At 39.4% G+C, this 21,913-nt stretch overlaps 1 protein-coding gene across 1 annotated transcript; it reads right to left on the bottom strand.

Moving 5' to 3' along the window:
• Positions 1-343: 343 nt before the first annotated feature.
• On the bottom strand, positions 344-21,711 carry LOC134542157 (uncharacterized). The gene is made up of 5 exons (XM_063386178.1): positions 21,274-21,711; positions 4,080-4,227; positions 2,594-2,787; positions 2,000-2,110; positions 344-1,284 (listed from the first exon to the last, which is right to left on the bottom strand). Exons 1-5 carry the CDS (start codon positions 21,357-21,359, stop codon positions 1,131-1,133), a joined length of 693 nt encoding a protein of 230 aa, XP_063242248.1. The 5' UTR covers positions 21,360-21,711; the 3' UTR covers positions 344-1,130.
• Positions 21,712-21,913: the final 202 nt, after the last annotated feature.

Here is a 21,913-nt window from a genome sequence, read left to right as displayed (position 1 = left end):
CGAGAGTTTTACACGCAGCACTAGAACTGTCACTCCAGAGGGCGTGTTTTGAGTCGGATCGTATCAAAAACAAAAGGATATGAAAATATATACATAAGTCAATAGTGTTCTGCCAATTATGTTTTCATTTTCATTGAAATTTATTCTTTAAATCGCTCCTGAAGTAGTCCAGCAGTGATCAATGGAAATTGTCAATATTAAACTGTAATTTTGACGATGAAAATTTTTTCTTACTTTTATAGGTGCAGAAACCTATTCGTACACTCGTTTCTTGAACTATACTTTAGTTTAACAAAATTATGTGTTTTCTAAATAATTCTGGCTTGGAATAAAAATAAATGCATTTAAAATGACATAACTCAGTAAAAAAAAGTTTATTAAAAATATCCTAGGTATATTATGTCTTAAAAAGAAGCATCAAAAATAAATATGTACAGTTAAATTAGTTTTGTTGTAATATTTTCTATGCACCAATCGCCTTAAATCATTGTCCTTGTCTTATCGGTGTTGATGTTTTATTTTTTCTTAGATTATTTTTCAGGTTCGACCCTCACACTAGCCTTTAACATGGAAAGGGCATGGCTCTGGATAGGATAAGGCTGAAATACGAATGTGACTCTTGACATGGCAGAACCAGGTTCAGCTAGTGTTACGAACTCTGATTGCTGAAGTACTCTCTCTACATTAGCTACATACTTTCTCCGACGAAAAATACTCTGGCTTCTTGTGGCCATAGAATATGTGATCTTACATAGTGTTCCTACAGAGAAAAAAAAACTCTTGTGGAGTAAGTACAAAAAGAGATATGATTCAAAATTCAATATTAAAACATTTAAAGCATATTTATGTAGTTCGATATTGTTTGCCCACTGACTGAACTACGAGCCTGGCACATCGGATTTGGGCACTAGCAGTATCACATGAGCTAGCCCAGCGACCCACCGACACGAAGTCTCGCAGAACATGTGCACAGCTTGGAAACTGCCGCTTCACCATCACTAGCCATGAGATAGAAAGTCCAGCAAGCTGATGCTGCACTCCGGGTACAGCACTGCATAGTCCTCATGCAGTACAACATTCATGGTCTTCCAGAGCATGTGCACAGCTTAGAGACAGCAGTTCCACTGTCACTAGACATGCGACAGCAAGTCCAGCAGGCTGAGGCTGCACTCCGGGTACAGCACTGCACAGTCCACCTGTAGCGCATCTCCCATGGCCTCCGCAGAGCTGTATTCCCTGCGAACTTGGGTCTCCGCCCCCTTCTCCTCATCCGTCGCTGATGGCCTGCCAGCACATCCCAGCCCGATAACATAACACACAGTTACCACTGTCCATGCCGGGTTATCACCATTATATTTTCTATTAGTAACATTCTTAGTGGCATGAGCAGTGTTCATGTGGTTTCAGACCACACTCTGGGGTGCGGATTGTTTATTCCCAGGGTCTCAGCACTAAGCTGTGTTCACGTGGTTTCAGACCACACTCTGATTGTTTATTTCCAGGGTCTCAGAACCAAAATTCTCGAGCATCAAGTGATCAGAACGATCGCAAATGGTAAAGAAGCAGCAGGAGGGTAACACGTGCTTTAATACAGCATTGCAAATCTATGCTGTTATTCTCCCCTCCGCAGCCACATAACTTCAAATTTAACTTATTATATGATTTCATAGTATAGCATTCTCACTACTTTTTAAAATGAAAAATATATTTAACTTAGAGGGGATATATGCAATAAATAATGTAACTCATTTGAATTGTAATTTTTTTAATTGGTCGAACGCTGAATTTACTTCCTTGTAGTCCATAAGCACTGGAATAAGTTTTGTTGTACATTTAGTATATTTTTGAATAGTATCATACCAACATGACTGATAAATATAACATTGACATTACACTCATTTCACAAGGATTTCTGGAAAGGCACCACCAGGAACTTAACCAACCAGTCTTGTGAAAGAGCAGAGGAGGCGGCTGGGAGCAAGGTAAGTGCAGTACTCACGTGAGGAAGATGTGCAGAACCTCCGCCGAGAGTCCCTGACCCCTGACCATGTGGCTGCCAGATGCCTCGCACACTGCCCTCAGCAAGCATGCCCTGCCATCCAGTCCGACCCTACAGCAACAACCTGCTGATACAGTCACTGCCGAGCTCTAGACTGGCTGTGCACATGACAGTTGGCTGTGTGGCCCCCTTAAGCCCCAGAACTTCGCCTTCCTGGTATGCTTCCTTCTAATCTCACTAGACACAAAGGAGCAAAACTTGCAGACATTCTTGGTTGCAGACTACCAACTGTAGAGTCGACTAGTGTAACAACGAATTTGTTCGAGTTTATAGTAGCAGTGTGCTTGGCTAAGCCTTACACTCCTTTCTGACTAGAGCATATCTTTGCACTTGGCCATATGTAGCATCGTACATCTGTTACAAGCCCATTTTCAAATAAAGCCCAGTCGTTATTTTACTCTCCATTACTAGGTTTACAGACTTACTGACTGTGCCTTACAAGTTGTTTTAAATGCAAAACTATGATTTTTGTAATTTCGATGTACCTATTAATATTACACAGTGAAGCATGGGATATGAGTGAGGGTGGCTGACCTGCGAAGCAGTCTCTCCAGCAACAAGTACAGTTGCCAGCGGGAAGGTAGGCGCGCAGCTCGTTTCGCGTAGCTCACATAGCCTTGAGAGAGCTGTGAGGCGTTAGAGGGCAGCTCGTAAGTCACCTCTAGTTCCATCCCAAGCCCCACCTCACCCCCGCTCACCTCCACAGGTAGGTCGAACCCCACTGCCAGCTGCAACACAACCACCATCCAGCCACTGCACCCTTCTTCAGCTGACTGTTGCTGCGATCATGTTGATTTCATCGTAGTCACTTATGTTCATTCAGAGCTCATGTGATATTATTGAAACCTTTCAGTTTCTTAATTATGGTGAAAATCAATACTCTTTTTTAAAGTGGCCATTAATATGGAAGCTATTATTAGAACAGCCGAGTGTTTACTGAACGACCATTAATCTAGCTTACAAAATATGGTGGAAAATGCAGGAAAGTGTATATCATGGTGTGTCGTTGAAATAGTAAAGTTAGAAGTGATCTTAAGAGGGTTAGGTTTCAATGTAGGAATTGCTGGGAAAGAGAGCACCAGTCGAATAAATAGTCATTAAAGTGTTCATGAATCTACACAAATCGAGCAATGAGGAGAGGTAGGAAGAGTTGTGGAGACCTGATATGCTGGGTTATTGACCTTTGTATAGGGGGGACTCCTTATTTTGGCATACGAAATGGGGGAGTGGCTACAGCAATTTGCCTACAGTTTTGAATTCAATTTCATTGTTAGTAGGAATGAAATATTTTTAAGATTTCAGGGGTACAAATCCCTTCCTTACCCCTTCTATGTATGCCCCTGGCCAGTACACACACAGATAGGTCACTTGATTATCGGCCACAAGGCCATGGTCTGTTGTGTTTAATATATTAATTAGGTTTGAGCTACAACACACCTAACCTAATTTGTCATTTAATACTTCGCACTTATTTCTAGTTGATGTTTATCTACGCCCAATGCTCGAATTTCAAATGCAAGCATCGTGGGCATACTTTAATGCAATGTGTGTTCTGAAGACCACGTGCATGAGCCATCAAGTGCTAAGCTGGCCAATTTGTGAGCAAAGTGAATGCTCAAGCAATTTGCATCCTAGACACTTAGCTCTAGCGATGTAAGTCAGACAATCTGTTCAACAGTTATATTTGTGTTACTGATTTAATAAATCTGAAAAAAAAAGGTCCTTTTTGTGTGATAAAACCAGTCTATATGAAATGTACCACATTACTTAAAATGAAAGTAAAGAAATAACAGACAGTATTACAGAGAAAATTTCTGCACTGATAATGTTAATACAATGTGAAATGACTGACAGTATGAAAGAAAATAAAACAAAATGTTAACAATAACATTTTCACACTGTAAAATGCACTATTAAGTTGAGCCCAGCGAACAATTAGACAATACAATGTTTGCTCAATACGGTTATGAAACACTCAGGAAAGTTGGCATGTCTTTACACCCTGCGGGGTACAGCTCACCTCCACCTCACTGCCCTCAGGGTACACGAGGTAGCGACGGGTGCGCAGACAGCTGGCGGCCCCTAGCAGCCCCAGAATATACCACACCTGCAGGCATGCCAGCATCCTTCCTCCGATACACCGGCGTCGGCCTGCAGAAGCGTCAGTCCTACCAATCACACAAGCAGCCTTCTGGGTACATGAGGTAGCGATGGGTGCGCAAACAGCTGGCGCCATAGCAGCCCCAGCACACACTCTTAATATTGTTGTATAAATATAACTTAAATTAACACAATACACTCCGAAGCTAATGTCACCAAGGCAGATAGGTGGCAAACTTAGCACCGACACAGGAGGTCCACATCACCACTGTAACAGATTCGACACAATTATCCTTATGTAATTAATCAACCAATTAGCATATTGTCCCCGGTGGCTACAACAGCCAGGGGTATCTCTGTCAAGCTAACAGGTGCTCTCTGCCAGCCACATGGCGATGTCACCCACAGAATAAATTCTCGACTCTTCCTGCAGACTAACTCCTAGGCCTGTAATTAAAGATAGTTGGCACCATCAGCAACCACCAACATTATCAGCATCTTCTCGGCAGTAAACAGCAGGTAGACAGCTTGTAAGCATCGATCTGCAAGAGGGAGGAGGGCCCGAGAGTGACAAGTCAGCATGGAATAGCTTCTCCACTTAAGCAATCGTCTTTAGGTTTAATTAATTGTATCCAGGATATTTAGAAACTCGCAGACCTGAAAATATAGTCCATTAGTAAACTATTTTATAAAACTTTAGGAGGTTCAAAGTTCAATTTAAAGTGTAGAGAAAAGAAAGTTAATTTGTAAGAATATCATAAAAAAAAAATATTTTAGAGTGACTGTTTGACATCGCCTTTAGTGCTCCCTCCGACCGCTTAGGATGTTGCTACCCATTGCTGTTCCTCCGGGGTTGTGACCCCCCCCCCCCCCCCCCCCCCAATCATACGCGGGTGCAGTGCTAAGAATGTGTGAAGTGCAGAGGAGAGAACAGCACCGCGGCCGATATATTGATAGTCTCCCGCGCAGCAATCACGTGACATTTTCTTGTTCCTCCGTGGAGACATTGTGTATTAATCCGCCAGACGTAAATTTAAGCAATTATGTAATGTAATTATAAAGGATTTTGTAGTATTATTTTGTTTCATAAATCAAACAACTTATTATTCACTGTGTTCTTCCATCTACGGAATTGGCCTGAAATGTATTCTGTTTCCCATGCACTTTGTGCGCGAACAGCGACCCTGCACACTGCTGGACCACACAAGGCCAGCTCAAACATCGCTCTCTCGGCACGGAGGCGCCAGATGCTTCCAGGCACAACAGAGCCTTCATCAATCTGTCGTCACCTTCCATCGTAACTGCAATAGCCATAAATCATTCAGAATCATTTTATTCGCTCTGCTTAGACAGTCGCTTAACATTATATTTCTGTAATCCCCGCACGCCAGTACTAAGCGATCTCTTAGTTGAGAGGCCATATCTTGTGGACTCTTTTTTTGTCTCTGTGGGCTTGCCGCAGGTTTTTAACATCGCCCGCACTGGGTTGCCTCTGGGCTGAACTATCATTTCTTAATTAGGTTTCAACTTTGGCCTTAGCAGAAGGAATGTGTAGTGTTACTGTGGAACGCGGATCTACAGGGGCTCTCGGTGCATGCATAATGCGTAATCAATATGCTCAGTGTAAATTATGCACTCGGCACTGCATTTCCATATGCAACGAGTTTCTTGTGTGAACTGATCGCCTTTTCTGTCCCCAATGTTGGGTACAATGTCCATGTGCTTTTATTAAGGGCCACATCCTTTGAGCCCCGTTCTTGTTGTCCAGTGGCACTAACTTTCCTTACGGATTCCAATCTCTATCACTTACATCACTTTCAGGGTGAGGCTCATACCAATAATAGACAGTGCGTTGGAACATGCTTCGGCTCTCGCTCGCGAAAGGCCAGTCCCGTTGATAGCACCATGTGCAGATTTGGTGTGTGCAAAAAAATAAATATATTACAAACTGAGTTTATCGTCATTTCTCACCGACCCTTGTTCCCCACACCCACCCCTTGAGAGACAATGCGTTAGCACAGAGTCACACCTGTGTTTTCGTACCATGTGCGTCTCTGCCTGAGGACAGGAGCAGATAGCAGTTCCCGAAACGTCGCTTGTTTCTGTGTAACCCTTCTTCCTACTAACTCGGAAGAGGGGTTGCGTCCCCGACCCACTCTGGGCGCGAAGGGAAATTCCAAAACTTATAAAAAGGTATGAAAGGCAACACAATAAAAAATTCCCCATACCAATGCCCAGGGGTCAGGCCAAAAACTTAAAGCATACAAAGCAGAGCAAACGTAATTCCAAATAAAGGCAAGACTTTGGGTAATTACTATTAAAAAAAAATAATTTTCAAAAGTTAACATTTACTATAACAATATAACAATACACGTTTGATTACAAAAAAAAACGCAGTAATAATGGCAGTGTCTTAACCCATTCTCAAAAATACTCATTACAGATTAAATATTATAAAAAAAATAAATAATGATGATAAAAAATATATATATGTATGTAAATATTAACAACGGCCTTACTAACAATTAAATGATCACAACGAAGGTCGTGAGGTGTGGCCACAAAAAAAAAGTTAATGTAAGATGGCCTACCTTAATACCAATTATAAAAAAATATATAAATCTATATAAAATACTATATAAAATTCTACATAAAACGTTCTAATACAAAACAAGAATTAAACGTATTTATCAGCTCTCATTAATTGTTCTCTTGAAATAATTTGTCACTAAAAGCTTGCCATTATGTTAACATTCTAGACGTCCGCCAGCTCGCTGACCTTCAATAAACTAGACAGTCTAATGCCTCGCCGACATACTGTTCCATAAAAATGAATAAATTACGCACTAACTTCAGTCCGTGCGTGCGGCAAAACTCCCTCGTATGCACTCTATAATACTGCAGAAAGTCATTAGAATTAGTAAAGTCCAATTGAAAATACGCTAATTTCGCCAAAGTCTCAAAACGTTGCTACAATTTTCCAAACGCCGCATTATTTTAAAAACACTTTCGTGTCCCACAAAACAGGCAAACGGGCGACCGTTAACAAAAACACGTCATCACATCACCAATGTGTGACATTAAAAAAAATGGGCCTCTTCTCACAAAAAGGGTGCAAAAGTTCCGTCCAAAGTAGAAAAGTTCAGCATGGGCATAAAATCAAATTACGATCTTCGCAACAGTTGGTTTAACACCACGAGGGAAAAAACTCAATGCAGCCGCCTCTTTTTACCTTGTACGAAGAGTGCATCGCCGGGAAATCCCTTGCCCTGTCGTCCTGCGTGGTGTCTCCATGCTGACCCTGCCCATAGCCGCCCGCTGCCGCCCGGCTCTTCAGTCCGCCGTCACATGCTCCGTTCTCCGCACGAGTCTCGCTAAAAGTCCTCGCTTCCAGCTGATACCCCTTACTCCCAGGTGCGGTTTCAAGAGGGGGGGGAAATGGGGGAAATTTCCCCCCCCCCCCAAAAGCCAGTGGCAAAAAAAAATGGAATGCTGTTTTTTTTTTATCACCGAACATTCATTTGTCAAAGGATCTGAAAATATTTTTTGTATCAAATATTAAAATTTTATGATTTTGTCGAGGAATTTATTACAACTAAATTGGGAACATTGCTTGGTAACAACTTTATAATGATAGCATGTGTCTTGAATGGGAAATTTGTGCCTTTTTTTTTTTTTTTGTTAAGGATTTCTCAATTCGGATGTGGCAACTCTGCTTGATAACTGTAGTGTCTGAGATTGTTTCGCGCGCTTTAAAAGAAAACTAGCAGAAAGACAGTGATAGAAAATGTAATAGTGAGTGTTACGTAAATCATGTTTTTGTGAGGTGTATGGTGGCAAGCATTACTCGAGCATGGTGAGAGTCTCTTAGACTAGCAAGCATACTGTTGCTACACAAATGCCTTTCAGTGAAGTCAACACAAGTTTTTGCGAGATACCAGGCGGAAGCATCTCATTATTTTATACAGTACAAGTCAATTAAGCATTTTAAAATAAATTAGAACTTTTTTGTACATCTGATCGGACCATAAAATTAGTTTTTAAATGAAAATAATCCTGCCAGAATGTGTGTATCAATATCTAACACGCATTTTTTTTACATGATTTTGACTCTTTTTTCAATTTAAAATTAATTTAACCTGAAATATTTAAGATATTTTAATGTCCTTTGTATTATTATGATTTTTTTTTTAAATTGTGAAATACGAATATTATAGTGAGGAAAAATAAAGCATGTGTTACGTACGTCGTAAAGATTTTACTAAAGTTGTATTCAGCTCAAAAATAAAACCCGTAGTAAATATTTTCAGTTCTATTTATATTAATTTTGCGCAAATTAGCTTTGAATAATATCCCATGAACCTGCTTCAAGTGTGGTGGAATTACGTGATACTGCACTGACGATATGCTATTGCAATGCATAGAGCAGACTGTGGTAGCATCTAGTGGCAGACTTGGAACTAAGTATAGTTTGTTACACCATGACCAGTGTCTCACTTCATGACTTCATCAGCGAACAACTCTGGCTCTCTGGCCACAGTCCCAAACAGTAAACTTTCTAAAATTTATGAAAAATTATTTATTCAAATACTCTAACTTTCGAAAATTATAAAAAAGCAAAAACAATAAGCAGAAGCAAACCTAACTGTTATGAATAGAATTGAATTAATTAAAACAAAAAAATAACATCTGAAGTTAATAATATTTTTGCCAGTATGTTTAATACACCAACCACAGTTACAAACTGTTTAAAAAGTCTCATCAGGCGAATATTAAATTGTAACCTAGCTAAGAAATCCGCATGTAAATAATTTCTAGTCAAATGCAAAAAAAAAAACTATTAAATCTGCATTTATAAAGTAATAATTAATAAGAAAGGGCAGTCAGCAGATTTCAACTAAACTGTGATACAAAGTCAAAGGTGACCATGTATTTTATAAATATTAAAAAACAGAAATATAATAGTTTATATAAATACCATAAAACAACTACATCCAAAGCATTACAAATATCAAAACACTCCATCGTTTCATATTCTAACATCAAAGACACATTTTAATTGCTCGCAGTAAGCGACATTTTATAACTGTTTTCTTACTCTTCACAAATTACCACAGTCTAATACTGTCACAAAATTATGTATATGATATGTGCGGATTTATACAGTTAACCCAAACATGTTTAATGCTGTGTCTCGCGCAAGTTCATTAAATTAGGGGCCTACCGCCTACATAAATTTGCGGGTATGTTGTATACTCGAGTGTTACACCAAACTAAAGATATTATTGTCAGCTGCTGAAGTAATATCCACTAGGTGTTAGTAAAATAATATATCGCAAATACTTAACACCTGTTTAAAATTACACATTACACTCGTGTCCAAGCTAATTTGTCGTGAAGGGGCTAGCTCAAAATAGGTATGGCAAAAGTGCAATAAATTGCCAAACACTTTCTTGTGTTGGTTTCACTGTTTCATAGAAACTCAAAATGTTGATTTGCAACATTATTTTGTACTGGTTTATGATTTTTTTTCCAAACAGGCTGTTCAACAAGGAGGAAAACAAAGCTTGCTATCTTCTTTCTTTGGGCCACCTCAGAAGAAGTCACGTGTGGAAGTGAATTCTGAGTATGCCTCAGAATAAGTTGAGCAGCCAACTGATTTGAATTGTGGTAAAACACACAATGATATTGTTTTGGAAAATGATTTTACTTCGATTATCAATAATGATGAGAAAGTTGCATCATCTTCAAGCTCTTCTGACCAATATCATATCCAAAAGCCTTATCCAGATGAGGTTAACAATGGCATATTACATTCAGCATTACTTAGCTCTTCGTCTTCTGTTGGAAGTGTTTCCAGTGACATTGGCCACTTTGTTGGAGGAAATATTGATGACTACACTAAGTCCGTTCTGCTAGAAAATCCGTGGCAACCACCAGAATCTTATGTCTTTCCACATTCCACCCGTGTTGTCTCTGGAAAGCCTGTGCGGAATTTTGTGAGGCGGAGTCATCTGCAAACCTACAAAGAATGGCTGGTTCTATCAGATGTTAAAAAAGGTCTGTTTTGTAAATATTGTCCATGGTTTACAACTAGGAATGAAGGTGGGTAGGTACTGCAGAAATGTTCCCCTCAAAACTTTAGTTACAAAACCTCTTACAAATTTTAAAGATTTGATTGGAGCTAAAGGTTACTTGGAACAACATGCAAGCCATCAATACCATATGACTGCAGTTGCCATGGGGAAGAACTTCCTTAAGACATATCATAATCCTTGCTCCGAGGTAGTAAGTCTTGTCAAAGAACAACATTTGGAAGAGGCTGAGGTAAATCTGAAAAAAACTACTACCGATTGTGAAAACAGTTATACTACTTGGAAGGCAAAATATTCCTTTCCGTGGTCATCGGGATGATGGTCCACTTACTACCGATGCTCCATCTTATAATGAAGGAAATTTTCGGGCAATGCTTCGTTTTCGGGTGGATGCTGGAGATAAAATACTTGAAAATCACATTAAAACTGCTCATTTTAATGCTACATATATCAGCAAAACTGTGCAAAACGAGCTTATCGACTTCTGTGGACTAGACATGTTAGATACAATTCTCAAGAGAGTAAGATTATCTGGGTTTTATGCTATTATATTTGACGAAACCAGTGACATGTCAAATAAATCCCAAGTGAGTCTTGTCCTTCGCTATGTACATTTTGGTCAGAACACGGTTGTAAGGGAAGATTTCGTTTCATTTATAGATGCATTTGGTGATATGTCTGAAACCACAGCTTTCCAAACAAACAACAAATTTTCAATACTTCAGAATGGTACCGAAGATAATTCAACAAACAAACCAGTCACAACGGCCACTGAAGAACTGTCTCTTGCAGGAAAGTCACTAGGCCAAATTATTATCAGGAAAATAAAATCATTGCAGCTTCTTCCCCTCCAGTGTGTAGCAATTGGTACTGGTGGCTGCTCTGTCATGTTATCAGAAGACAGAGGTGCAGTAAAGGAAGTGCAGACTTTGACAACCAATGCTGTGGTAATGCCATGTTACAATCACAAACTTAACAATTCTCTATCTCAGTCTTCAAAGATACATGTGGTCCAAAATGCAGTGGGTATAATGAAAGAAACTATCTCTTTCTTTTCTTTTCAAAAACGCAGTAAAACTCTTCTTCAGTTTCTTGGGAAAAAAACTAGCTCATTTATCAGATACAAGATGGGTCGAACGACATGACGGTGTACTTCAGTTTGTTTTTGATTTGCCAGAAATAATAGAAGCTCTCGAGAAGATTTCTAGCTGGAAAGACAAATCTGTAGCTGGAAGAGCAGCATCACTTATAGCTGCTCTATGTGAAAGTAAATTTTTGGTTGTTGTCTTCGGCCTTAGTAATGTTATGGCCCTTACACTTCCTTTGAGCAAACTTCTTCAAAAAGAAACACTTGACCTTGTACATGCTTCTAAGAGTATTACAAATGTTATTTCGGTCTTAGAGACTCGTCGTGCGGATTGTGACAATTACTTCAAAGAAATTTATGCCGAGACAGAGAAAATGGCAGAGAAACTTAATGTTGAGCTTCGGAAACCCAGGACTGTTGGGCGACAGGTTCATCGCAGTAACTACCCGGTACCAATAGAGTCGCAATCTGTAAAGGATTATTACAGAATTTCAGTATTCATACCACTTCTAGATGGCATATTACAAGATATCAAGACAAGATTTTCTTCTAAAGTCCTTGATATATTTAGACTCCCAGTTCTACTTCCACAGTTGATAGTGAACACAACCTTAGCTGAAATAAACGATTCAATTCGGTTCCTGGTAAACAAGTTTTCTCAATTACTAGAGAGCACCAAGGAAATTCAGCTAATAAAGTTAAAAGGTGAAATTTTTCACTGGCAGCAGACATGGAAAACTGAAAAAGCTCGTGGTGCCGAACTTCCCAAAACAGCTATTGATGCACTATCTGCTTGTGACAAGGACATATACAACATTATTTATACACTGCTTCATGTTCTTTGCACATTTACAGTCAGCAATGCCAGCGCAGAGAGAACTTTCTCAACGTTACGTCGCACTAAAACGTGGCTCCGAACTACAATGATTGAGAGACGACTTGAGGGTCTCGCTCTTCTCCATATTCATTATGACATACCAGTGGACGCTTTTCACGTGATTGAGCGTTTCTCAAAATCTGGCAAACGCTGTATCTTTCTCTAATTATATATTTTTACTTCATGATGATTCTTAAATTGCAATATGAAGCAAAATAATTTATTTCATATGCTTTTATTCAGCAAATATTACATGTTCTATGTCATTTCATATTTATACAAAGAATATTATTACATTAATATAAAATAATACACAATAAACAGTGTATATTACATTAATTGAAGTGTTTTTAATCAAAACCAACTCAATCTATTTTTAAAGATTTACGGGAATTACCAAACATATTTTACAGCCAAAAAACATGGTTTAATTTTTTTTTAAATTGGAAACGAGGAAGGTCTCTAAGAATTTAAAATTGCAGTACTTTCAAATTAGCTAGATTTTGTAATTAGCCAGTTTTGAAGTAATCCAGTTAGATAACTAATTTTTTTCATGAATAATTTGCAATTACTCCCACTTCATTTCCCCATGACTTTGTAAATGCCCAAGTATTACATTCTACTTGAGATAAATTGTTCCAGTAATAAAAAAATTTGCTTCCTAATTTTAATATTTAATTTTTCAAAATAAATTTTTGATTTTTTTTTCTTCTGGTTGGTATTATTATATGCCTATGTTATATTCTATAATAATTATTTTATGCCCAGGATTCCATAAGAACCATGTTGTCAATACCGTTCAATGTTCTTCGGGCACCAGTTCCCCCCCCAAAACTGATCACTGGATCCGCCCCTGCATTCCCGGCCGGCCGCGTCGGTGACGTCATTGCCAAACCGTCGGTAGCGCACCAAGTGGAATTCATGCGAAACACAATCGATATCACGTAATTACCAATCCATAGTAACAAAATAAAGCGCTTAGCTTAAAATAAAATATTAACAGTCACAACCATTATTTAAAAAGATGAATTAACATCAAATAAAAAATAAAAACGTAAAAATACGTAAAATAAAACTATATAAAACTTAAAGCTATTAACCTCAATAAAGCCAAATTTAATTACAAGGTTAAATGTGGCCCTGACGGCCACATCTGTTTTAGAACACTGTTGTGTTTGTTTCGTCTTTTCGTTTTGTCGTGTTTTTGTCTCGTTTTGACTGTTGCGCTGAATTTTTTGGTCTCAATATTTTGCTGTCATCATTTCTAGTTTGTTTTTTTGTTCTCTTCTGTTTTTGGAAAACTATTGTGTTTGTTTCGTCTTTTCGTTTTGCTGTGTTTTTGTCTCGTTTCAACTGTTGTACTGAATTTTTTTCGGGTTCGGTATTTTTGTTCTGTCATCATTTGTGGAGGGTTTTCGTTTTGTTAGTCCATTTTTCTTTGTTTTTCTTTGTTTGTTGACCATATTCCTGCTGTGGAGTATTGTGTGGTGTTTATATCCTGACAACAGCAATTTTTTGCTTAATTTGTGTTTTTGTCATTTGTGTTTTTTTTTTTGTAGTTTTCTTCTACAGACATACATGTGCATAGCAATGGTGTATGTCCAAAAGCTTACATAAAGTCATGCACTCCCATTGCACAAATCTTTCAAAGATAATAGTAACAAACAATCACAGTTCTTTTCCAGGAATATCTGAATTTGGAACCACATAAACTATTACATCCTTCACAAACTCGCTGGCTGTCACTTGTTGCTGTTGTCAAGCGGCTCTTAGAACAATGGGATGCTCTGCGATTGTTTTTTATTGACAAGTGGTTTGAGGAGCGTCTCGTCACTGCTGAAGAGACATTTAAGAGCCTTCATGACCCTTTCATGAAGTTGTACTACCAGTTTCTGGCTTGGGTGCTTCCCAAGTTCACACAGTTCAACAAATACTTTCAAAGTTCACAAGTAGTGGTAACCGAAATTCACGAACGTGTTCGTGCATTATACTGACGTCGTCCCAACCATGGCCTCTAAGCCCGTGCTCTGCACCGCTAGTACCAGATCCCATTTTCGGAGCGCACCCTTAGCCCAGAGGGAATGAGTCAGATGAGCGCCTCGGGCGTGACCCCAATAGACTCAAAGAAACTTTAGGGCACGGAATCCCGGGGGCTCGAACCCATAAAACAATTGAGGGACAGGACACTAAGAGACAATTATAAATTCTTAGGCATTAGAGAAGTGTGCTGTAGCCACTCCGTGTGTGCGATGCTCGCACGGAGCAGACAATGAACCTCATCAAGAGTCACCGCGGCCACTGGCCTTAATTAAAGTGCCCGTGACAATGATGAAGTCGGATTAGGAGAAATCCCACTAAAACAATTCACAGTGAGACAATTTGTGAATAAATTTACAGTCGCCAACTTGATGCCACAATTCAAATGATTAAATACTCTAAAACCATTGTTAAGCCTTAAGCAACCAATTACCAGGTGGTACCTTTTAATTGGGCACCTGTAACGTGTTTTTAGCTTATAATAGAGTAAATTAAGTTAATATATGTATTTGGCGCCGACTCAAAAGGAGGCGAAAGTTTCCCTCCCTTGCGAAGCGGCCATGTTCGGCAGTCTCCAACCACTCCGCGCCGGGTCAAGATGTGTGTCCGTGAGCAGCCTTTCACTTTGTTACACCGATCGTTCATTCTGTAGTCACTTTAATATCTAAACCTTTTCTTTTTACTTCGTTGCTGCTCACGTCGACTCGACGTGTATTTTGCGGACCCGAGCTTATCTCGACCATTTTACTTAGTGGTCCGCTGCGCGTCGCGGACGCCATTTATGGCACTGGCCGACTCCAGCCAACACGCTTTCGCTAATACCGCCGCGCATACGCCTGCCGGCTACAACCACAAGTAAGTGTAAGGTGTAATTTGGGATCACGCTCACTGAGCACCCTAAGACAGTTAATGTTCGATACTGGCCGTCTCCAGAGCACTAGTAACCGCGCCCCGTGAGACTGCCGGGGCAAATTCATTGTGTTATATTAGTGTCGTGTTTTGTTCTGTAATCAGCGTGTGTTAATGTAACTGTACAACGGCTCAGATGCCGCATAGCACATTCGCATAGTGTTTGTAGAGGTTCTGCCACCGCGTAGAGTACGCATAGGAATTACCAAGTACCCATACATATCACCGGAGAAGTCCGTTAATTAAACGCAAATCAATATAACCGGTGTCGCTTACGATTATTTCGCGCCACCCCGTCCTCCACACGGCCGAGCGGCCTCAGGGAAGTTCAGGTTAGATTTCAAGCCGCGTACCTGGCGGGGCACACGGGGGCAGAGTACCCACGACCCATCACCAACGGCCTAGTGTTCCGCTAGCCTGGTGCTCCCCGGACAACAGCAGCACCGCGACGCCCGTAGCGCCCGTCAGGTACTTCCCGGGCCTTCTACAGAGGCCGGGTGAGGCAATATAAAGAACTACTTCTCTGTTTCATGAAGCGTACATATGTTGTTGAACAAGCCTTAAGCAATGTAGATCCAGACCAGAACAATTATTACTTGAGTGATCAGGAGATGTACCTTGGGGTGGCTGTATTGCAGAACATTGATACGCCTCCTGTCTTGGCCCGGCCAGACTTGCGCAAGGATTTCATCAATAGATGCCGCCTGTTTCTGAAGGTTAGTAATGAGACAATAATTTTATTTAAGACTAAATAGTATCTAACTTTTGCATTGTTTTATATGATTATGTGCGGTTGTGTCGTTTTCAGGTAGCAGCTAGTCAGATCAGGTCCAGGTATAATATGGATGATCCACTGCTGTCACAAATTCATACGCTAAAACCACAAAATGCTTTGCAGCTAGAGTTCAGAGATAGCATGCCATCTCTCATGTCCTTAGTAACAGCCATGCCTCGAGCTGTCTCTACAGAAAGGCATATCGCAGAGCATCGATGACCAGTGGAGACGACTAGGTACCCCTAGCTTTGGCTCAGTTGCCAGATGATTTTCGTGGCGACGAGAAACCACATATTTTCTGGGGCAGGGTTTTGAAAGATATGCCCGAATTCAAGGAATTAGCTGTGTTTGCACTTTCTGTGTTAACTTTACCATGTGGATTGTGAAAGAGTGTTTTCCAAAGTTAACCTCATGAAAACCAAGCACAGAAACAAGCTTCACACTAGCATTGTTAATGGGGCTCTGCTTTCTTCTGAATGTATGAAACAAGCGGGGAACTGTGTGAAATTCCAGCCCACTAAAAGTAAGCTCAACAAAATGAACAGTGCCAACCTCTATTTGTCTAGCACAGGAAAGGATGACTCAGAGTCAGAATAATGTTAAATGCACAACCCCTAACTCACAATTTAGAGTATTTTTGTAGTATGTTAAATTAATGAAAGTAAAAAAACTGGATATTTTTTTACGAAAAAAATAATGCAAAAAGATTGAATGGCAGGAATAATTGTATTGTTGTGAAAATTTTTGTTAATGTTTTACTTATTTAATCATAGGATTGTGAAAATTGTTTTGTTTAGATTTGTTAGGTTTGTAACTCAAAGGTCAAGTATATAAAAATATTGTAGAAACACAAGGTTGGCAAAGTAGTTCAGATCGACATATCTTCTACATTAGCCTCTGATTGGCTGTTTAGAATATAAACAGTCTTTTGCAGAAATTCAAGCTGGAAAGTGTTTCTGGCACAAGTTCGAGTAATATTTTACCGAATGCAACAAAAAAAATTAATAGATAATTATATATATATATATATATTAATTGATCCTAATTTTCTTAAAACTGAGATAGGTACTCTCGCTCAAAAAATAATAATAAATAAGTTTAAAAATTTTACTGTGCATGTTGTTTGAATTCCCGATTTGTAAAAAAAAAAATATTGAGCAATATAAAACACATTCCATTTGTGCTGATAATGCTGTATAAACAAGTGAGAATATCACGCGTTTTCTGGATACAATTACAAAATAGAGATCAACAACACAGTCATTCGTTGACAGTAGACAATCGGTATTAGAGCTAAACACACTTTTCAGCAACTACAGTGTAACCGTACACTTTCGCGTTTGTAAACGTGTTTACTTAAACATGTTCACCTGAAGTAGTTCAGGGTCCCGTGTAACCGCACCCTTAAACTTTTGCTTTTACAATACCATTGTGTACGAGATTTTTTGTGTCGTACAAGAATTTTCGCTCCTTGGTACGAGACATTGACATTTACAATCTGGCAACACTGTGCCCTGGCCTCGTTAGTCGTTAGTCGGGTAGCTTCCGTTCGCCCTTCGGGCCTTCGCCGCCCGGGGTAGAAGCTAGAATCTAGAAAGCCTAGAAGGCCGGCGCGCGCCTCGACGACTTCAATTTTAGTTTCACTGATCTGGTAACATCCGTCGCTCCGTAATTATTTTTTAAACCTTTTTCTTTTTCTCGATGTCTACCCCGGGAGGTTGGCTCTTTAACATAATTATTTAAAACCAGTTGGATATTTTATTTCGTCTTAATACGTAACGAACTTTCGAGGCCAGGCCACGAGGTGACTTGGTCAGCCTTTAAGGCTGTGTAATATTCCTTTTGGCATGTTATTTCAGTGTATCAATTAATAACTCTCTTCACGTAATTACTTATGTAACGTTTTATTTCCTTGTGCCGCTCGACATCAATAAAGAGCTTTCCCTAGACTTCCGTGAGTTTCACTGAGCAGCCGTGTGGGATGCCTTAAGAGCCCACTAGTACTACTGCACAAAGGGGGAGTCGAGCCTAGTTCCCACACGGGTCACGTCACAGCCCTGAGCCAGGAGTCAACGGCCGGGTCCACGTACCCCTACACATGGTGGCCCCCAAGTTACACAGTTTGTCTATCCGAAACACACCCCCCCCCCCCCCCTTTTCCCCAACGACAGTACATTAAAAATAATTCTTATAACCACTGCAAGTCACTTCAAAATTAAAACTTTTGACAATTTTCTAGCATTTATTTCGGGGATAATTTTAGTAAATGTTTTGAGGAGGGGCATCTCAGAAACAATCTAAGTACCTATTTATCAAAGTATCTTTCAGCAACTATCATTTTTCATTATTTATTTAATAATTATTGTGTGGGTTTCTAAGAACTGTCGTGACACTGTTTAGGGGTGAAAAGAAACGGTTAACAATAATAATTTAAATACATATAGGGGTGCGGCGCACTGGCTCTAAAGCGCCCTCTTGCGGTAGTTCGTGGCGCGCAATTCAAATACTCACACGACTAGGTACGTCACGGTACAAATGCCGGGTAGTAGAGGTGTGGGAAGGGAACGGAGGATGATCAGGCTCATGGGGCGATGCCCCGGCTGACGTCAATTCAGTGTGAAAAACTAATTATGTTATATGGAAATTATGTAATAATAGGTACTTACCACAAAAAACACGTATCAAATTTCTGCACAGCAAAAATTTTCACATTAAATATATCTTTATGTTAATATTTAAGTAACTTACCTTGCCAATCACAGAAACCACTGTAATATTATTAAACTTTAAATTGTAGTAGAATTACAAGCTATTTCTCATCACAAACACACAAATTTTAAAGGCTGGAATGGCACTAGTGTTGCAATTTTTAAATGCAATATGTGCAATCTATTAATGCTGCGTAAACTACATTTAATAGCCCGCACTTTTTTGTGGTTAGTGTGAATTACAGCGATTGTTGTGTGTCAGTTCCAGCTCACGTCATGATTTTCATTTTTCTATTTAAAGTTCAACAAAAATGTTTTTGTTGCAAGCCTTATTAAATTTTATTTGTTTGGCCTGCTTTTTAATTAAACGTACTTTCCATGCAATAAGTTTAGTGTTTTTGAGTAACTTTACCTCAACAAGAAAACTTTTCTCGCATAAAAATTGCACCCCTACACAGGTTTGTTAACAAAAATAATTCTGTATAATACTTTTATTGTATTATCTCTGGAACGATGTCATTACTTACATTCAGGGGCGCAAGAACTAAATTTCCAAAGGGGGGGGGGGGGGGGGGCACTATACCTTTTTATAAAGAATCATCTATCCCCCCTATTGAAGTGGGGGGTCCGGGGGTCGCTCCCCGGGAAAATTTGTATTTCAAGGTGGAAAATGGTGCTATTTAAGCAGTTTTACTATCTAAAAATTGATTACACAGCACTTTCTTTGCCCCCGTTTGCCCCCACTTCAAGGTTTCAGCATAGGCGTGCGCACGGTAGGTGCCACAGGTGCCTTGGCACCACCATTAGGGTTAACGTTATTTTGTTTTTTACAAGCAGAAATAATACATACTTACAAAAATCCGTATTATTTCCAAAACAAATATGTTTTCCAATCGTGTCGAGTTACAGATATGTGCTCATAACACTATCAGTATATCAATTATCAATCGAACCAACTGCCAGGTGCAATTACATACTTGTGTTGTACACGCGGGCCGCGGTTACGAAACTTCTGAAAAGTAAATACTTCTCCTAGTTCTCCTCGAATTACATAGAATGCGCGCTCGGTGTCCACTGTTCACTCCACTCGGCAGGCGCACGGAATAATAGCCGCCGTCCGCCAGGGTTTATTTAAAAAAAGAGAGTTTAGTTAGTTAAAAGGATAGGCTTACTCGATGACTTATATGCAGTCGTCGACAAAACATTTTTGTTGTATTCCAAAAGTTAAAACTTTTGCCCACTCTTATTTTTGTATTTTTATTATTTTAATATTTTACATATTTTAGGTACTATGTTACAAAAACTCCTTCATTTGTTGATTTTAAAACTTAACATTTGAGAATGTTTTTTCTAGCATTTATTTGGCGTCTTCAGAAAACATATAAGAACGGTATTTCAAAGCCACCAGCATGAATTCCGTGCAAACAATTTGTGCAATTTACTTTATGGCTCAACAAAGCTTAAAACTGTAAATAGTTTAGTAGTTTTCCTGGTGATTATAAGTTCAAAGCCATAATTTGTCATAAAAATGTTAAATTTTTTACATCTGTGTATTTAATGTTTTTGTTCGGAAACACCTTAAATAGCACCATTTTGCGCTTTCAAATCCAAATTTTTCCGGGGGAGGACCCCCGGACCCCCCGCTTTAGGCTCGGGGTCCGTGAAAGACAGGGCTGTTGTGTAATCTGGCACCATCAATACTGAAGTCCTGCGCATGCCTATGGGTTTCAGTGGGGGGGCAAAATACCTTTGCCCCCCCCCCCCCTGTTGTTGCGCCCCTGCTTACATTATATAACATTCTGTACATCAAGTAATAAGTTTAAATACTTTGTATATTGCTTTAAAAGTTTGATCTAGGCAAAAAAAAAAAAACTGTTTTTGTTGAACTATACTTTTTAAATATTTTTTGCATTATTTGGGAATGTTAAATCTTGAATGAGAGTTACAGTAAGGTTGGTAAATGTAAAAACTAATTAATACTCCTGAAAAGCTTCGTATCTTTGAAATTTGTCAATAATATCAATTTTGGCAAAAATAGATTTTTCCTATTATTTCTCACTTCTGGGTTAAGAGCTTATATTGTGTCCACGACAAACATTATTTTCAACATGCGTAGGATGTCCCGACAGACAGCAGGAGATTAGTGCTGGGACAGCCACGCAGGGCACGACTACAGAACATCTCGGAGGCAGCGCTACTGACCCAGTGCGGGACAACCATCTCCCGTACTTTAAAACACTAAGCACCGGCCTTCCACGGCACTGATCTATCAATTCACCAACTTATTTGTCTTACTATTACAGCATTTTTTAATGAACTTCATGTACAGCAAAGAACATAATTTAGAGTCCTCTAACTGGATCTTAAACCATTTAAAACAAATTCTGACAAAGACAATATTGGTTGTATACATCATAGTACATAGTTTTAATATAAAAATGTGGTATGTTTCATCCCTTGTACTACTTTCACTTCTTAATGGCATTACCTGACAGCAGTGAGGAAGATGTCTGACAAGAAGTTTTCTTATACAGATGTAAAATTATAGAAGACAATTGGCTGCCATGAAGGTTACTCTGCAAGATGGAGAAACAAAAGGCTTGCAGAGGGAGGCAGAGCTACTCACGTGCGGTGCACAGCGCAGGGCAATGCAGCACAGCCAAGTGTTGGCACAAGCAATAGAGTGCGCTGCTCGAACAAGCGGTGGCTCATCGCTTGGACACACAGCGAAGTGTCGGGTCGGAGGTGTTGTGACAAGTGCTTGTATCAACTGTGTGTTAGACATGAAATTAGCACCAACCTGTCTTAGTTGACAGGCGGCGGCCCGTATAAACACGAACACGGGAAATGGAAATTCACGAAAAGTTAAATTACTTGTGTAATTTTTATCACTGGCTTCAACAAGCTCCAGAGATGTTGCCTTGTGTTACACATTGAGAGTCTGGGGTTTTAACCTCAATCAGGCATGGATTCTCATGTTGGTGTACGTGTCTGTTAGTCTTTTAGTTTGGTACAACAGCATGATAACCAGCAACAAAACACTCAGACATTGTGATTGTGAGATTTGTACATTTGCCAAATCAGTTAAATAACTATATTGTTTCAAAGGAGTATAGTAGAGATTAAAATTTCTATTGGAAATATACGTTAAATTATTACTGGCATTATGCCTCTTTTATGCACCACAAATACCAGATACCGTACACATACTTTGCAAGCTTCAGTAAAGCTAAAGGCACTGAGTTCAACTCGGTGCCCAGTATCTG

Source organism: Bacillus rossius, assembly GCF_032445375.1.
Source record: "Bacillus rossius redtenbacheri isolate Brsri chromosome 4 unlocalized genomic scaffold, Brsri_v3 Brsri_v3_scf4_2, whole genome shotgun sequence".
Lineage (NCBI taxonomy): Eukaryota > Metazoa > Arthropoda > Insecta > Phasmatodea > Bacillidae > Bacillus > Bacillus rossius.
This window is presented reverse-complemented; position numbering and strand designations above follow the sequence as displayed.